The sequence below is a fragment of the Phocoena phocoena genome, chromosome 2, assembly GCF_963924675.1.
Source record: "Phocoena phocoena chromosome 2, mPhoPho1.1, whole genome shotgun sequence".
NCBI lineage: Eukaryota > Metazoa > Chordata > Mammalia > Artiodactyla > Phocoenidae > Phocoena > Phocoena phocoena.
Genome location: NC_089220.1, coordinates 164,079,847 through 164,096,713, shown reverse-complemented (window position 1 = coordinate 164,096,713; position 16,867 = coordinate 164,079,847). Strand labels below are relative to the sequence as shown.

Genomic DNA, 16,867 nt, shown 5'->3' with positions numbered 1-16,867 from the left:
ATCTCACATATAACTAGTGTGATTAATAAATGAGAAACTACATTCTAGAACAACTTCACACAATACATTTACTGAAGCCTCCAAAATGTTCATACTCTTTTACACAGAGATTTGGCTGGTATGTACATGCCAAACACCAAGTGAGGCTCTTCAACAAGAAGGCGTTCCTAAGGCGTTCCTAATAAATTATATTTTATCAAAACTAATAATACTTTGTATCAGATGCTAAATATCCGCTAGAAATAATGGCAAAATACAATTTATTAACACAAAATGATGTTCAGGGTTATTAAGTTTCAAAAACAGAACAGTATGAGCACTATGATCCAAACTTTTTACAGTGATATAGTATATGTAAAAACGCACACAAAAAAGATTTTAGATGATTTCTGTCTCGCATTTTCCTATTTTTTCTCCATATGTTCCTTTTCTTTAAATAAATACTAACGACCTACATTACAAAATGTTTAGTATTTTGAAACCTTAGAACTGGCTGCAGTGACACTTCACCAACGGAATAAATCAACAGGTACCTTTAGTTAAAAATGGTAACACTATATTTAAAGACACAGTGGTTAATAGAAAAAAATCATCCAATAATATGCAAAAGAGAATGAAACAATAATATAAATGTACTACATTAATAAAAAGATACAGGAAAAAAGTGAACATTAACTGAGGTTTTTAAAAAAGGCAACAATAGGGCTTCCCTGGTGGCGCAGTGGTTGAGAGTCCGCCTGCCGACGCAGGGGACGCAGGTTCATGCCCCGGTCCGGGAGGATCCCACGTGCCGCGGAGTAGCTAGGCCCGTGAGCCATGGCCGCTGAGCCTGCGTGTCTGGAGCCTGTGCTCCGCAACAGGAGAGGCCACAACAGTGAGAGGCCCACATACCGCCAAAAAAAAAAAAAAAAAAAAGGCAACAATAAAAATCCTATCTCGGGGGAACAAAATAATGTGGAGAGAGATGAGCAAATAATATTCTGTGATAGGATTATTTTTAAGACAGGATGTGCAGCATCGTAACGAATATTATACCAAATAATGATTAATTCAAATTTAACAGATCCTCAATGTCTGAAAGAACATAAAAGTTAGTAATTCTTAAAGAACAAATCTAAGGACTTCCCTGGTGGTCCAATGGGTAAGACTCTGCGCTCCCAATGCAGGGGGCTCGGGTTCGATCCCTGGTCGGGGAACCAGGCATACATGCATGCTGCAACTAAGAGTTCACATGCCACAACAAAGAAGTCTGCATGCCGCAACTATAAGATTCCACATACTGTAACTAAAGATCCTGCATGCTGCAACGAAGATCCCAAGTGCCACAACTAAGACCTGGTGCAGCCAAAATAATAAATAAATATTATTTTTAAAAAAAGAACAGGGGCTTCCCTGGTGGCGCAGTGGTTGAGAGTCTGCCTGCCGATGCAGGGGACACGAGTTCGTGCCCTGGTCTGGGAGGATCCCGCATGCCGCGGAGCGGCTGGGCCCGTGAGCCATGGCCGCTGAGCCTGCGCGTCCGGAGCCTGTGCTCCGCAGCGGGAGAGGCCACAGCAGTGAGAGGCCCGCGTACCGCAAAAAAAAAAAAAAAAAAAAAGAACAAATCTATACAGATTAAAATGTTAGAAGCTTAAATACTTAGGTTAATGTAAAAGGTAATATAGTTTTGTCTGTGTGTGTTTGTTTTGTACTCCTGTGACCTTAATAACATATTTTAATACTTGTAGTTTACCACAGTAATTACACTTTTTCCAAATCAATGGAGGCATTTAATTTAAATTTTTTAATGAAGGGCTGTAATAAAACAAAATTTAAAAATTCCTTTATACTTCCCAGTTTTAAAACAAAAAAATTATATTCAAACATCAATAAAATAATATCTACTATACCTTATTATAACGATCATGTGGCACAGACTGTAAAACAATTGGTTCCATTGTTGAAACATTGGCAAACTGTACCTCTGGAATATACAGGGCACAAACCACATGAGCCCAACCTAAAAATAAACAAAAATAATGTCATTTTTCCATTTTTCAATAAAGCTTTTTCAAAGATAAATTAAATTATTAACTTTATGAACAGGTCCCTTAAATGTCCATTTTAGGAAATGCACAACAAAAACATTAACAAATTATCACTACTGACTGATCATCAAACCACTACTGATAAGACTCTTAGTCGTTTCTCCAGTTAATACACACAGTAACACAAATAAGCAGAAACTTTTTTTTTTTTTTTTTGGCTGTGCCACAAGGCTTGCTGGATGGATCTCAGTTCCCCGACCAGGGACTGAACCCGGGCCACAGCAGTGAAAGCCCAGAATCCTAACCACTGGACCACCAGGGAACTCCCCAAGGGAAATTTTTTTCTTTTCTTTTTTGGCTGTGTTGGGCCATCGTTTCTGTGTGAGGGCTTTCTCTTGTTGCGGCAAGAGGGGGGCCACTCTTCATCACGGTGAGCGGGCACTCACTCTCGCGGCCTCTCTTGTTGCGGAGCACAAGCTCCAGATGCGCAGGCTCAGTAGTTGTAGCTCACGGGCCTAGATGCTCCGCAGCATGTGGGATCTTCCCAGATCAGGGCTCGAACCCGTGTCCCCTGCATTGGCAGGCAGAACCTCAATCACTGCGCCACCAGGGAAGCCCCCCAAGGGAAATTTTTAATTCAGATGCTGGCACTGACATTTTTCATAAGAGTAAACTGAATAATTCAGATCAATAATTCCTCTGAGAACCACTACAGAAGTATGAAGTTTTGGGACTTCCCTGGTGGTGCAGTGGTTAACAATACACCTGCCAATGCAGGGGACATGGGTTCAAGCCCTGGTCCGGGAGGATCCCATATGCTGCGGAGCAACTAAGTCCACGTGCCACAACTACTGAGCCTGTGCTCTAGAGCCCACAAGCCACAACTACTGAGCCCGTGTGCCACAACTACTGAAGCCCACGTGCCACAACTACTGAAGCCCGGTGCGTAAAGCCCTGCTCCGCAACAAGAGAAGCCACTGCAATGAGAAGCTCACACACAGCAACAAAGAGTAGCCCCTGCTGGCTGCAACTAGAGAAAGCCGGCGCACAGCAACAAAGATCCAACTCATCCAAAAATTAATTAATTGATTAATTAATTTTAAAAGTATGAAGTTTTATAGCTGAAAACCTATAATAAAAATTTTAATACTTTAAATCTTAAATGTCAGTATTAAATTTTTAACTGTTATACAAATGTTGACATTTTAAACACTAATACTAACAATCATTGTTCTATTTTAATATTTCACTTAAAATATATTAACAATTTATCAATTTAAATATTAATATTAAATGCTGTTTCTTTTAATTTTCAAAATGTGACTAAAGGTATCAAAGAGCTGATGTCATAGTAAGGAATTACTGGGCCAAAACTTGAAAAGGATGGAAGTCAAGGGAGTTAAGTACAACTTTTGACCATTCTGTCACCCAGGGGACATTTGCCTATTTCAAAGAAAGCAGCTGAGGAAGTAGAAGGTACTACTGACAAACTCAGAAGGCTGAAAGTACAGGGATCTATGTCCACAGACAACTAAGGGAAAAGAAGAACACTAGTAAATCCCTTCCCTCTTTCAGCTGTAACACTGAGGGGCTGCAAGCCAGGAATGACAATAAACTAAAAGTACATAGGCCCACCCAGAGACTGCAGCTGGGCTTTGATCATCTTCAAACTCTGAAATTTGACTCACATAACCCTAAATTACAAGTGCCCCCAGACACCAGACAGGAGCTAATATACATCCTCTTTAGAGGAAAACAATGTCATTTTGGCGACAAATAATTTCTATTACTAGTTCATTACCATTTTCGGCACAATGAAAAATACTAAACACATGAGAGTCAAGACAACATGAATGAAAACCAGCAGAAACATGAAGATCAAAACATATTTGTATTTCGGAGTTTCAGATACAGATAGTTATAAAAAGTATGTTTATTATGTTCAAATACACACAACACAAAATTTAAAATTTCTTCAAAGAACTGAAAACTCTAAATCAAAAATTACAGAAGTAAAAACAAAAAAATCAATAAATGGGATTAACAATGGCTTAGACATAGCTGAAAACAGAATTAGAACAACAAAATAGGTCAGAAGAAAATATTCAGAACATTAACACAGAAGTATGAAAAATAGGGCTTCCCTGGTGGCACAGTGGTTGAGAGTCTGCCTGCCGATGCAGGGGACGCGGGTTCGTGCCCCGGTCCGGGAAGATCCCACATGCTGCGGAGCGGCTAGGCCCGTGAGCCATGGCCGCTGAGCCTGCGCGTCCGGAGCCTGTGCTCCACAACAGGAGAGGCCACAACAGTGAGAGGCCTGCGTACCGCAAAAAAAAAAAAAAAAAAATGAAAAATACAAAAGACAGGAAACGAAAACAACATGATGGGCAGGCCTAACACACATGTAATTAGAGTCCCAGAGAAATATGAGAGGGAAAAAAATGGTACAAAAGCAATATTTAAAATGATAATAACTGGGACGTCCCTGGTGGTCCAGTGGTAAAGAATCCGCCTTACAGTGCAGGGGACGCGGGTTCAATCCCTGGTCAAGGAACTAAGATCCCACATGCTGTGGGGCAACTAAGCCCACGCGCCACACTACTGAGTTCATGCGCCTCAACTAGAAAGCCCGTGTGCCGCAAACTACAGAGCCCACACGCTCTGGAGCCCGTGCATCACGACTACAGAGCTCACACGCCCTGGAGCCTGTGTGCCACAACTAGAGAGAAGCCCGCACGCCACAACAAAGAGTCCAAGCAACGCCACTAAAGACCCCGCATGCTTCAACAAAGATCCCGCATGCCTCAATGAAGATCCCGCATGCCACAACTAAGACCCAACGCAGCCAAAAATAAACACATAAATAGATATAGATAGATAAATAAATAATAAATCTTTTAAAAAATGATAAGAACTAAAAACTTTCTAAAACAGAAGAAAGATGGCAAGTCATAGACTGAAGAACCACAATAAATCCCAGGGTAAATAAATATAAATCCACACATAGGCACATTAATAAAACTACAGAAAACCAAAAAGAGAAATAAAAATCTTAATATAACCCAAAGGGAAGTTATCACTAAAAGAACTGGATAAATAACAAAGCCAAAAAATATCTCTAAACAAATTTCCATTAAAGGGAATACCAAACAATTTTCCTCAGGCAGAAAACAATGACCCAAGAAGTAAGCTCCAAGATGAAGGGGAAAATGAAGCATGATAAACATGCAGGTACTTTTGATAGATTATTGGCTGATAAAACAATCATAATACCTCCTTTCACTTAAAATACATATGACTGCTTACATCAAAAGTTAAAATGCTGTCTTGTAAAGTTTTCAATGTGTGTAAAACTATAACAAAGATTGGGGAAGGAGCAGGTAAAAGAGATCTATACAGTTTCAAGGTTTCTACATTTTGTGTGAAGTGGTACACATAGTAGACTGAACTTATTTGTATGACATTTGTAATCCCTGGAGCAACCACTACACAGATATTAATACTTGTATATACAGAAAGAGATATGGCCCAAAAGGTAATTTAATTTACAATTAAATTTAAATGCAATATTAAATAACCGCATTATTAAACTGATTAAAATGCAATGTTAAAAATATTCATTATAATCACAAATAAGGAAGAAAAGAGGGAACAGAAGAATAATAAAATAAGAGAGAAAAATCAAGGCTAAGGAGAAATAGTAGGAGATTGGTCAAGATGGAATAACAAGGACCAAATTTATCCTCCTGCATGAAACAATGCATACCCCACACACAAAATAATTTAGACAGTGGTTCTCAAGATACCTGTGTATCAGCTACAGAAAGACAACAATCTCAAAAAGGTAATAGACAAATGAGGTGAGCCCTCTGTTTGCCCCCTCTTAATGTCTTGAGAGTTCTTCCAGGCCAAGACTCAGGGAGAGAAACTGAGGCCAAGCCCAGGACACTCTCAAAGTATAGGAGATGGGTGAGACCAAGAAAGCTAAAACTGGCAAAGCCAAGTACCAGAAATGAAAGCCCTTCAGAGAGAGAACACTCAAAGACAGAGAAAGAGAAACAGCACTATATAAGTATTAAACAGAGAACATGTGAGTAGAGAAATTACCTGAGGCTGGAAAAAGAACCAGCCAAAAAGATTAGAGCGAACAGTATCCAGCTGGCACAAAGGTCTAGGAACAGTGCCTGTTCCCTGAGCCAGACTGGAAAAACTCCCAACTCACAGGGCTTTCACTGGGTAAAAGACTCATAAAGGTCTTGCCTCAGTAGTGGGAATAAGTACCCCTAGACTGAGCACTGCTCTGGACCCACTGAATAAATCATAAGAGCAGCACCTGAAAAGATCAAACTGTTTCCAAGGAACATAACTGTATTTCAGAACAAAACTCAAGGAGACTTACAGGGATACAAAAATATCCAGATTTATGTTAGCAAAAATGGGGGAGAAGGCAGCTCCAAGGGCACATTCCACCACAGAAACATCAAGAAGTCAAGCAGAAACTATCAGAACCAATTTTGTCAGGACTCTGGGAAAGAAAGTGAAAGGTTTACAGCAACCAAGCAAATGCTAAGTCAGAAAAAAGCAACTTAAAAATGGCAGGAAAGTGGGGAGTTCCCTTGCGGTCCAGTGGTTAGGACTCAAGTGCTCTCACTGCCGTGGGCCCAAGTTCAGTCCTTGGTCAGGGAACTAAGATCCCGCAATCCACACAGCGCAGCCCCCCCCCACACCAAAAAAAAAGGCAGGAAAGCTTTGGGAATTTTTACTTTCCCTTGACCCATGGATTCAGCAGAGGTCTTGAAGATAGCATCTTGTATTCCCAGTGAAGAACCCCAGCTTCTGGTTTCAGAAGGAGCAGAGCAGACTTTATCTGCAAAGAATTGTGTTTCTCTAAAGTGTCTGTTGGCTACTGAAGAACTGACACAACATGCTTATTCTTTTGACAAGCTCAGAACTCACTCAGGGCAGAAAAGTGGTGGGTATCCTCAAATCACTGTAAAGCAGACAAAATACCCACAGGTCCCTGGGGCAAAAGATCATGGTTCAAGCAAATAACCTAGTGCCAAGAGCCTAAGAGGAAAAGCTGGGGACAACATTTCTCTTGGAAATTGGGGCACTGAAAAGTGTCTGTTCATTCTAGGGAATTTAGACAGCACCACATGCCCAGGGCAGGATGCATATTCCTAAAAGACCTGATGAGACACTAACCTTTCATCTCTGGTCTATCTCCTGGTACAGGGCAAGCAGGAAGTGAAGGCTAAGTAAGGGAGAGTGGTAAGAAGACTGGCTAGCCACTGAAGGAACGGTCCTAGCACAGAGCCAATCTGCAAAGACTGGAAGAGGTGTTGCTTTTTTCCTTTTTTTTTTTTTTCTTTTCTTTTTGATTCTCCCTCTCTCTCGCTATTTTGGCACCTGGTATTCAAGCAAAACTCTGTCAAAAAACTAGTTGAACACAAACTACAGAGACAGACTTTAGAGATCAAAGTGACAAAGAATGTACACTTTTTTAAAAATTGCATAGACCACTAAAAAGGCAAAGAACTGCAGCATACAGCAAGCAACAAAATTAAACCGTGAGTAAAGAACCCACTTTCCAGAGTTACCATATCATAATATTCAGTACATCCAGTTTTCAAGAGAGTTACAAAGCATGCAAAGAAAAAGAAAGTATAGCCCATTCACAAAGAGAATCTGTCTCTGTAGAAGCACAGACATTTAGTGCAGACTTTAAGTCAACTGTCTTAGATCTGCTCAAAGATAAAGGAGAGCAAGGTCAAGGAGCTAAAGGAAACCAGGACAATGATGTCTCAACAGAGAATCAACAGTCATTTCAAAAAGGAACCAAACAGAGACACTGACATTGAAAATTATAATAACCAGAATGAAAACTACACTAGAGGGTCTCAACAACAGATGTGAGTAGGTAAAGAAAAAAACTCAGTAAACTTAAAGGTAGACCAATTGAAATTATCCCATTTCAGGATCATTTAAAAAAGGGGAGCAGAGGAGTTCCTACGGAACCTGTAGGACACAATCATGCCTACTAACATACAAACAATGGGAATTCCAGAAGAAAAGGAAAAAGAGGAACAGAGAAAATATTTTAAGAAATATTGGCCAAAAACTTCCGAATTAGATAATTACGTGAATCTACACATTCAAGAGGCTCAAGAAACCACGAGAAGAATAAACACAAAGAGATCTGCACTGAGATAAAATAATAATCACTGCTAAAAGCCAAGAAAAAAGAGAATCTTTAAAAGATTAACAGAAAAGCAACTTGTCACATACAAAGAATCCTCAGTAAGATTAAACAACAAATTTCTCACCGAATTCAACAGGGGCCATTAGGGTGTGTACAATGACATTTTTAAATTTCTGAAAGAAAAAAACCTGTCACCCAAGAATTCTAAATAAAGCAAAGCTATCCTTCAAATATGGAAAAAGACAGACATTCCCAACGAAACAGAAGGTGAGGGAATCTGTTGCTAAGAGACCTGCCCTACAAGAAATTGGAAAGGGGGGTCCTTCTGGCTAAACGAAAGAACACTAGACAGTAACTAAAAGCCGTATCAAAAAAAAAAAAATTTTAACGCCAGTAAAAGTTAAATATAGGTAAAAATTAAAGCCAGCATTATGATAGTTTTGATTTGTAACTCTTCTTTATACTTCCTACATGGTTTAAAAGACAAATGCATGAAAAAAATAACTATATGTCTATGTTAATGGGCACATGATATGTATAAAGACACAAATTTTGAAAAAAACAATAGAAAGGTGGGGGAATGTGAGCAGAATTTTTTGTATGCTACTGAAGCTAAGTTGGTATCAATTCAAAGTGGGACTTCCCTGGTGGCGCAGTGGTTAAGAATCCGGCTGCCAATGCAGGGGGCACGGGTTCAAACCCTGGTCCAGGAAGATCCTGCGTGTCACGGAGCAACTAAGCCCGTATGCCACAACTACTGAGCCCGTGCTCTAGAGCCCACAACCCACAACTAGTGAGCCCACACACCACAACTATTGAAGCCTGCATGCCCTAGAGCCCATGCATCACAACTACTGAAGTCCATGCGCCCTAAGGCCTGCATGCCACAACTACTGAAGCCCACATGCTGCAACTACTGAAGCCTATACGCCTAGAGCCCGTGCTCCGCAACGAGAAGCCACCACAATGAGAAGCCTGTGCAATGCAACGAAGAGTAGCCCCCACTCACCACAACTAGAGAAAGCCCACGCACAGCAACGAAGACCCAACGCAGCCAAAAATTATTTTTTTTTTAAAAATTCAAAGTTATTACAAATTTAGGATGTTAATTGTAATCCTCATGGAAACCAGCAAGAAAATGAAGTTGGCCCTTGTAAAACACAGGTTTGAACTGTGCAGGTCCACTTACATGCAATTTGTCCACAGTAAATACTACAGTACTACACAATCCAGAGTTTGTTGAATCCATGGACGTGGAACCTTGGATATGGAGGAATCACATATATAGAGAGGGCCAACTATATATTATACTTGGATTTTTGACTACACAGTGGGTCAGTGCCCCTATCTCCCATGTTGTTCAAAGGTCAACTGTGCCTTAAAAATATACACAAAAGAAAAGGAAGGCGGGGGACTTCCCTGGTGGTCCAGTGGTAAAGAATCCACCTTGCAATGCAGGGGACATGGGTTCAATCCCTGGTCAGGGAACTAAGATCCCACATAATGTGGGGCAACTAAGCCCACACGCCACAGTTACTGAGCTTGCACGTCTCAACTTACAGCCCACGTGCCACAAACTACAGAGCCTATGTGCTCTGGAACCTGCACAACACAACGACAGAGCCCACACGCCCTGGAGCCTGCGAGCCCCAACTAGAGAAGAGAAAACCCGCACACCACAACTAGAGAGAAGCCCGCGCACCACAACAAAGAGCCCTCATGCCACAACGAAAGATCCCATGTGCCTCAACCAAGAGCCCACATGCTACAACTAAGACCCAACGCAGCCTAAAATAAATCTTAAAATAAAAAAAAAAAAAAAAAGGAAGGCAGGACTTCCCTGGTGGTCCAGTGGTTAAGACTCCACACTTCCACTTCAGGGGGCACGGGTTCAATCCCTGGTCAGGGAACTAAGATCGCGCATGCTGGGGGAGGAAAAGAAAAAAAATAAAGAAAGAAATGAAAAGAAAAGAAAAAAAAAAGAAAGGCAATCAAAAGGGCACAAAGCCAAAAAAATTAATTTAAGAAAAAAGGCAGTATTGGAGAAATAGAAGAACAAAGGGGGGCATAAAACGTACAGGAAAAATAGTAAAATGGCATAAATTATCAGTAACTACTTTAAATGGAAACGGGTTAAACTATCCCGTCAAAAACAAGAGAGAGAGATTGGCTAAGTGAATTAAGAATACGCTCCAGGGGTTTCCCTGGTGGCGCAGCAGTTAAGAATCCACCTGCCAATGCAGGGGACACGGGTTCGAGCCCTGGCCCGGGCAGATCCCACATGCTGTGGAGCAACCAAGCCCGTGTGCCACAACTACTGAAGCCCGCGTGCACCGTGTTCTGCAATAAGAGAAGCCACTATGATGAGAAGCCCGCGCACCGCAACGAAGACCCAACACAGCCAAAAATAAAAATAAAATAAATTTAAAAAAAAAAAAAAAAAGAATACGCTCCAGGGCTTCCCTGGTGGCGCAGTGGTTGGGAGTCCGCCTGCCGGTGCAGGGGACGCGGGTTCGTGCCCCCGTCCGGAAGGATCCCACATGCCGCGGAGCGGCTGGGCCCGTGAGCCATGGCCGCTGAGCCTGCGTGTCCGGAGCCTGTGCTCCACAACGGTAGAGGCCACAACGGTGAGAGGCCCGCGCACCACAAAAAAAAAAAAAAACAATGCTCCAACTATACAGGCATACCTCATTTTACTGCTCGTCACAGATTTTGCATTTTTTATAAATTGAAGGTTTGTGGCAATTCTGCATCAAGCAAGTCCACTGGCACCATTTTTCCAACATTTGCTTGCTTCATGTCTCTTTGTCACACTTTGTAATTTTCGCAATATCTCAGCTTTTTCATTATTATATTTGTCATAGTATCCATGATCAGTGATGTTTGACGTTACTATTTAATTGTTTTGGGGTGCCACACCCATTCACGACAGCAAATTTAATTCAACAAATGTTGTATGTTCTGACTGTTCCATTGACCAGCTGTTCCCCTATCTCTCTCCCTCTCCTCAGACCTCCCTATTCCGAGACACAACAATACTGAAATTGTGTCCAATTCAAGTAGTATTTAAGCAAAAGGAAGAATTGCGCATCTCTCACTTTAAATCAAAAGCTAAAAATGATTAAGCTCAGTGAGGAAGGCATGTCAAAAGCCAAGGGAGGCTGAAAGCTAGGCCTCTTGTACCAAAGAGCCAGCTATGTTGTGAATGCAAAGGAAAAATTCCTAAAGAAAATTAAAAGTGACACTATTGTGAACACACAAATGATAAGAAAGCAAAACACCCTTATTGTTGATATGGAGAAAGTTTCAGGAGTCTGGATAGAAGATCAAGCCAGCCACAACAAAGCCAAATGCAGAGCAAGGCCTTAATTCTCTTCAATTCTAAGAAGACTGAGAGAGATGAGGAAGCTGCAGAAGAAATGTATAAAGCTAGCAGAGGTTGTTTCATGAGGTTTAAGGAATGAAGCTGCCTCCGTAACATCAAAGTGCAAGGTGAAGCAGCAAGTGCTGATACAGAAGCTACAGCAAGTTATCCAGAAGAGCTAGCAAAGATAATTAATGAAGGTTGCTACACTAAACAACAGATTTTCAATGTAGATGAAACAGCCTTCAATTAGAAGATGACATCTAGGAGTTTCATAGCTAGAGAAGCCAATGCCTGGCTTCAATGTTTCAAAGGCCCTGACAACACCCCCGACTATCTTACTAGGGACTACTGCAGCTGGTGACTTAAAGTTGAAGACAATGCTCATTTAGTACTTCAAAACTCCTAGAATCCTTAAGAATTATGCTAAATCTACTCTGTCTATGCTCTAAAAATGGAACAACAAATCCTGGACGACTGTACATCTGTTTACAACATGGGTTACTGAATATTTTAAGCCCACAGTTGAGATCTACTGCTCAGAAAAAAGATTCCTTCCAATATAACACTGCTCAATGACAATGTACCTCATCACCCAAGAACGCTAATGGAGATGTACAATGAGTTTTATGTCGCTTTCAGGCCTGTTAACATATTTTCCATTCTGCAGCCTATGGATCAAAGAATAATTTCAACTTCAAAGTTTTAAAAATTAAGAAGTAAATTTTGTAAGGTTAGAGGGAGGAGTCAAGATGACAGTGTGGGAAGATGCAGAGCGCGCATCTCTCCACAACTGGGGCACTTGCCAGACACCAGTGGGGGACCCTGATGCCCAAGAAGACGGGAAGAACCCCCAAGAAAACCGGTAGGATGTGGGGGCACTGAGGGGGGAGGAGAAGTGGAAGCCGGACAGGACCGGCGCCCCTGAGGGGTGGCAAGGGTATCCATGCCTGGAGGGACCCTCAGGGGCTCGGATCAGGGGGCAGCGGGCCCAGCATTTCCCCTGCCCAATTAGCCGGGGATGTTTGCCCGTCTCAGGCTAGGCCGGGTCCTATGCCCTCAAAGGTCTCCGCTGGGCTGGGTTGGCCCTGGGGGCATAGGAGGAAGGCTGGGGCGATGTGGAGAGGCAGGCACAAGGGGCCCTCCATGACTGTAGGAGCAGGAGAGGAAGGCGTCTACCCCATCCACTCGAGCCAGAAAGCCTTCTGGGCTCCCAGGTGGGGTCCCCCAGCCTCTGAGACCAGAGGCAGGGGGCATGCCTGGGCCCCTTCTGTTCTGTTGAGCCTAAGCCACCCCCACACAAACACACACACCCCGGGCCTTTTCCACCCCTGTGGGTACTAAGCATACACCCCGCCCACCACCCAAACCTCACCCCTGCTTCGGCCCCACCCTCAAAAGCCAAGGCCTTTTCCACCTTTCTTACTTTTTTTTTTTCCCTCCTCCTCTTTTTTACTATCGTGGTTCTCTTTTACCTTTTGGTTGTTCTTTCACCTATATCTTTATTTTTGTATTTTTTTTAACATAGGTGTTAGTTCCCTAGTCTAATTTTATTTTTCACTTTGTTATTGTTGTCCTTATTTCCACCCCCACCCCCACCCGGCCAGCACGACTTGCAGGATCTGATTTTGCAGCAGAAACTCTACAAGCCAGAAGGGAGTGGCATGATACACTTACAGTGATGAAAGGGAAGAACCTACAACCAAGATTACTCTACCTGTCAAGAATCTCATTCAGATTCGATGGAGAAATCAAAAGCTTTACAGACAAGCAAAAAGCTAAGAGAATTCAGCACCACCAAACCAGCTCTACAACAAATGCTAAAGGAACTTCTCTAAGTGGGAAACACAAGAGAAAAAAAGGACCTACAAAAATAAACGCAAAACGATTAAGAAAATGGTCATAGGAACATACATATTGATAATTACCTTAAACGTAAATGGATTAAATGCTCCAACCAAAAGACACAGGCTTATTGAATGGATACAAAAACAAGACCCATATATATGCTGTCTACAAGAGATCCACTTCAGACCTAGGAAAACATACAGACTGAAAGTGAGGTGATGGAAAAAGATATTCCATGCAAATGGAAATCAAAAGAAAGCTGGAGTAGCAATACTCATATCAGATAAAATAGACTTTAACACAAAGAATGCTACAAGAGACAAGGAAGGACACTACATAATGATCAAGGGATCAACCCAAGAAGAAGATATAACAATTATAAATATATATGCACCCAACATAGGAGCACCTCAATACATAAGGCAACTGCTAACAGCTATAAAAGAGGAAACCGACAGTGACACAGTAACAGTGGGAGACTTTAACACCTCACTTACACCAATGAACAGATCCAAACAGAAAATTAATAAGGAAACACAAGCTTTAAATGACACAATAGACAAGATAGATTTAATTGATATTTATAGGACATTCCATCCAAAAACAGCATATAACACTTTCTTCTCAACTGTGCATGGGAACATTCTCCAGGATAGATGACATCTTAGGTCACAAATCAAGCCTCAGTAAATTTAAGAAAACTGAAATCGTATCAAGCATCTTTTCTGACCACAACGCTATGAGATTAGAAATCAATTACACAGGAAAAAACGTAAAAAACACAAACACATGGAAGCTAAACAATACATTACTAAATAACCAAGCGATCAGTGAAGAAATCAAAGAGGAAATCAAAAAACACCTAGAGACAAATGACAATGAAAACACGATGATCAAAAACCTATGGGATGCAGCAAAAGAAGTTCTAAGAGAAGTTTATAGCAATAAAATCCTACCTCAAGAAACAAGAAAAATCTCAAATAAACAACCTAACCTTACACCTAAGCAACTAGAGAAAGAAGAACAAACAAAACCCAAAGCTAGCAGAAGGAAAGAAATCATAAAGATCAGAGCAGAAATAAATGAAACAGAAACAAAGAAAACAATACCAAAGATCAATAAAACCAAAAGCTGGTTCTTTGAGAAGATAAACAAAATTGATAAAACATTAGCCAAACTCATCAAGAAAAAGAGGGAGAGGACTGAAATCAATAAAATTAGAAATGAAAAAGAAGTTACAACAGACACTGCAGAAATACAAAGCATCCTAAGAGACTACTACAAGCAACTCTATGCCAATAAAATGGACAACCTGGAAGAAATGGACAAATTCTTAGAAAGGTGTAACTTCCCAAGACTGAAACAGGAAGAAAGAGAAAATATGAACAAACCAATCACAAGTAATGAAATTGAAACTGTGATTTAAAATCTTCCAACAAACAGAAGTCCAGGACCAGATGGCTTCACAGGTGAATTCTATCAAACATTTAGAGAAGAGCAAACACCCATCCTTCTCAAACTCTTCCAAAAAATTGTAGAGGAAGGAACACTCCCAAACTCATTTTATGAGGCCACCATCACCCTGATACCAAAACCAGACAAAGATACTACAAAAAATGAAAATTACAGACAAATATCACTGATGAATATAGATGCAAAAATCCTCAACAAAATACTAGCAAACAGAATCCAACAACACATTAAAAGGATCATACACCATGATCATGTGGGATTTATCCCAGGGATGCAAGGATTCTTCAATATATGCAAATCAATCAATGTGATACACCATATTAACAAATTGAAGAATAAAAACCATATGATCATCTCAATAAATGCAGAAAAAGCTTTTGACAAAATTCAACACCCATTTATGATAAAAAAATCTCCAGAAAGTGGGCACAGAGGGAACCTATCTCAACATAATAAAGGCCATATACGACAAACCCACAGCAAACATCATTCTCAATGGTGAAAAACTGAAAGCATTTCCTCTAAGATCAGGAACAAGACAAGGATGTCCACTCTCACCACTATCATTCAACATAGTTTTGGAAGTTCTAGCCATGGCAATCAGAGAAGAAAAAGAATTAAAAGGAAAACAAACTGGAAAAGAAGAAGTAAAACTGTCACCCTTTGCAGATGACATGATACTATACATAGAGAATCCGAAAGATGCCACCAGAAACTACTAGAGCTAATCAATGAATTCGGTAAAGTTGCAGGATACAAAATTAATGCACAGAAATCTCCTGCATTCCTATACACTAATGACGAAAAATCTGGAAGAGAAATTAAAAACACTCCCATTTACCATTGCAACAAAAGAATAAAATACCTACAATATGGTACTGGCACAAAAACAGAAACACAGATCAATGGAACAAGATAGAAAGCCCAGAGATAAACCCACGCACCTATGGTCAACTAATCTATGACAAAGGAGGTAAGGATATACAATGGAGAAAAGACAGCCTCTTCAATAGGTGGTGCTGGGAAAACTGGACAGCTACATGTGAAAGAAAGAAATTAGAACACTCCCTAACACTATACACAAAAATAAACTCAAAATGGATTAGAGACCTAAATGTAAGACCAGACACTATAAAACTCTTAGAGGAAAACATAGGAAGAACACTCTTTGACATAAATCACAGCAAGATCTTTTTTGATCCACCTCCTAGAGTAATGGAAATAAAAACAAAAATAAACAAATGTGACCTAATGCAATTTAAAAGCTTTTGCACAGCAAAGGAAACCATAATCAAGACAAAAAGACAACCCTCAGAATGGGAGAAAATATTTGCAAACAAATCAATGGACAAAGGAGTAATCTCCAAAATATATAAACAGCTCATGCAGCTCGATATTAAAGAAACAAACAACCCAATCCAAAAATGGGCAGAAGACCTAAATAGACACTTCTCCAAACAAGATATACAGATGGCCAAGAAGCACATGAAAAGCTGCTCAATATCACTAAGTATTAGAGAAATGCAAATCAAAACTACAATGAGGTATCACCTCACACCAGTTAGAATGGGCATCATCAGAAAATTTACAAGTAACAAATGCTGGAGAGGGTGTGGAGAAAAGGGAACCCTCTTGCACTGTTGGTGGGAATGTAAATTGACACAGCCGTTATGGAGAAAAGCATGGAGGTTCCTTAAAAAACTAAAAATAGAATTACCATATGACCTAGCAATTCCACTACTGGGCATATACCCAGAGAAAACCATAATTCAAAAAGACACATGCACACCCCAATGTTCACTGTAGCACTATTTACAATAGCCAGGTCATGGAAGCAACCTAAATGCCCATTGACAGATGAATGGATAAAGAAGATGTGGCACATATATACAATGGAATATTACTCAGCCGTAAAAAGGAACCAAACTGGGTCATTTGTAGAGACATGGATGG

At 40.7% G+C, this 16,867-nt stretch overlaps 1 protein-coding gene across 1 annotated transcript in view; it reads right to left on the bottom strand.

Moving 5' to 3' along the window:
• The window catches only part of MLLT10 (MLLT10 histone lysine methyltransferase DOT1L cofactor), a 243,767-nt gene that overhangs the window by 150,625 nt on the left and 76,275 nt on the right, over nt 1-16,867 (bottom strand). The window contains exon 5 of the mRNA XM_065871216.1: nt 1,890-1,999. Within this exon, the coding sequence (XP_065727288.1) occupies nt 1,890-1,999 (110 nt within the window). The remainder of the gene's footprint in view (nt 1-1,889; nt 2,000-16,867) is intronic.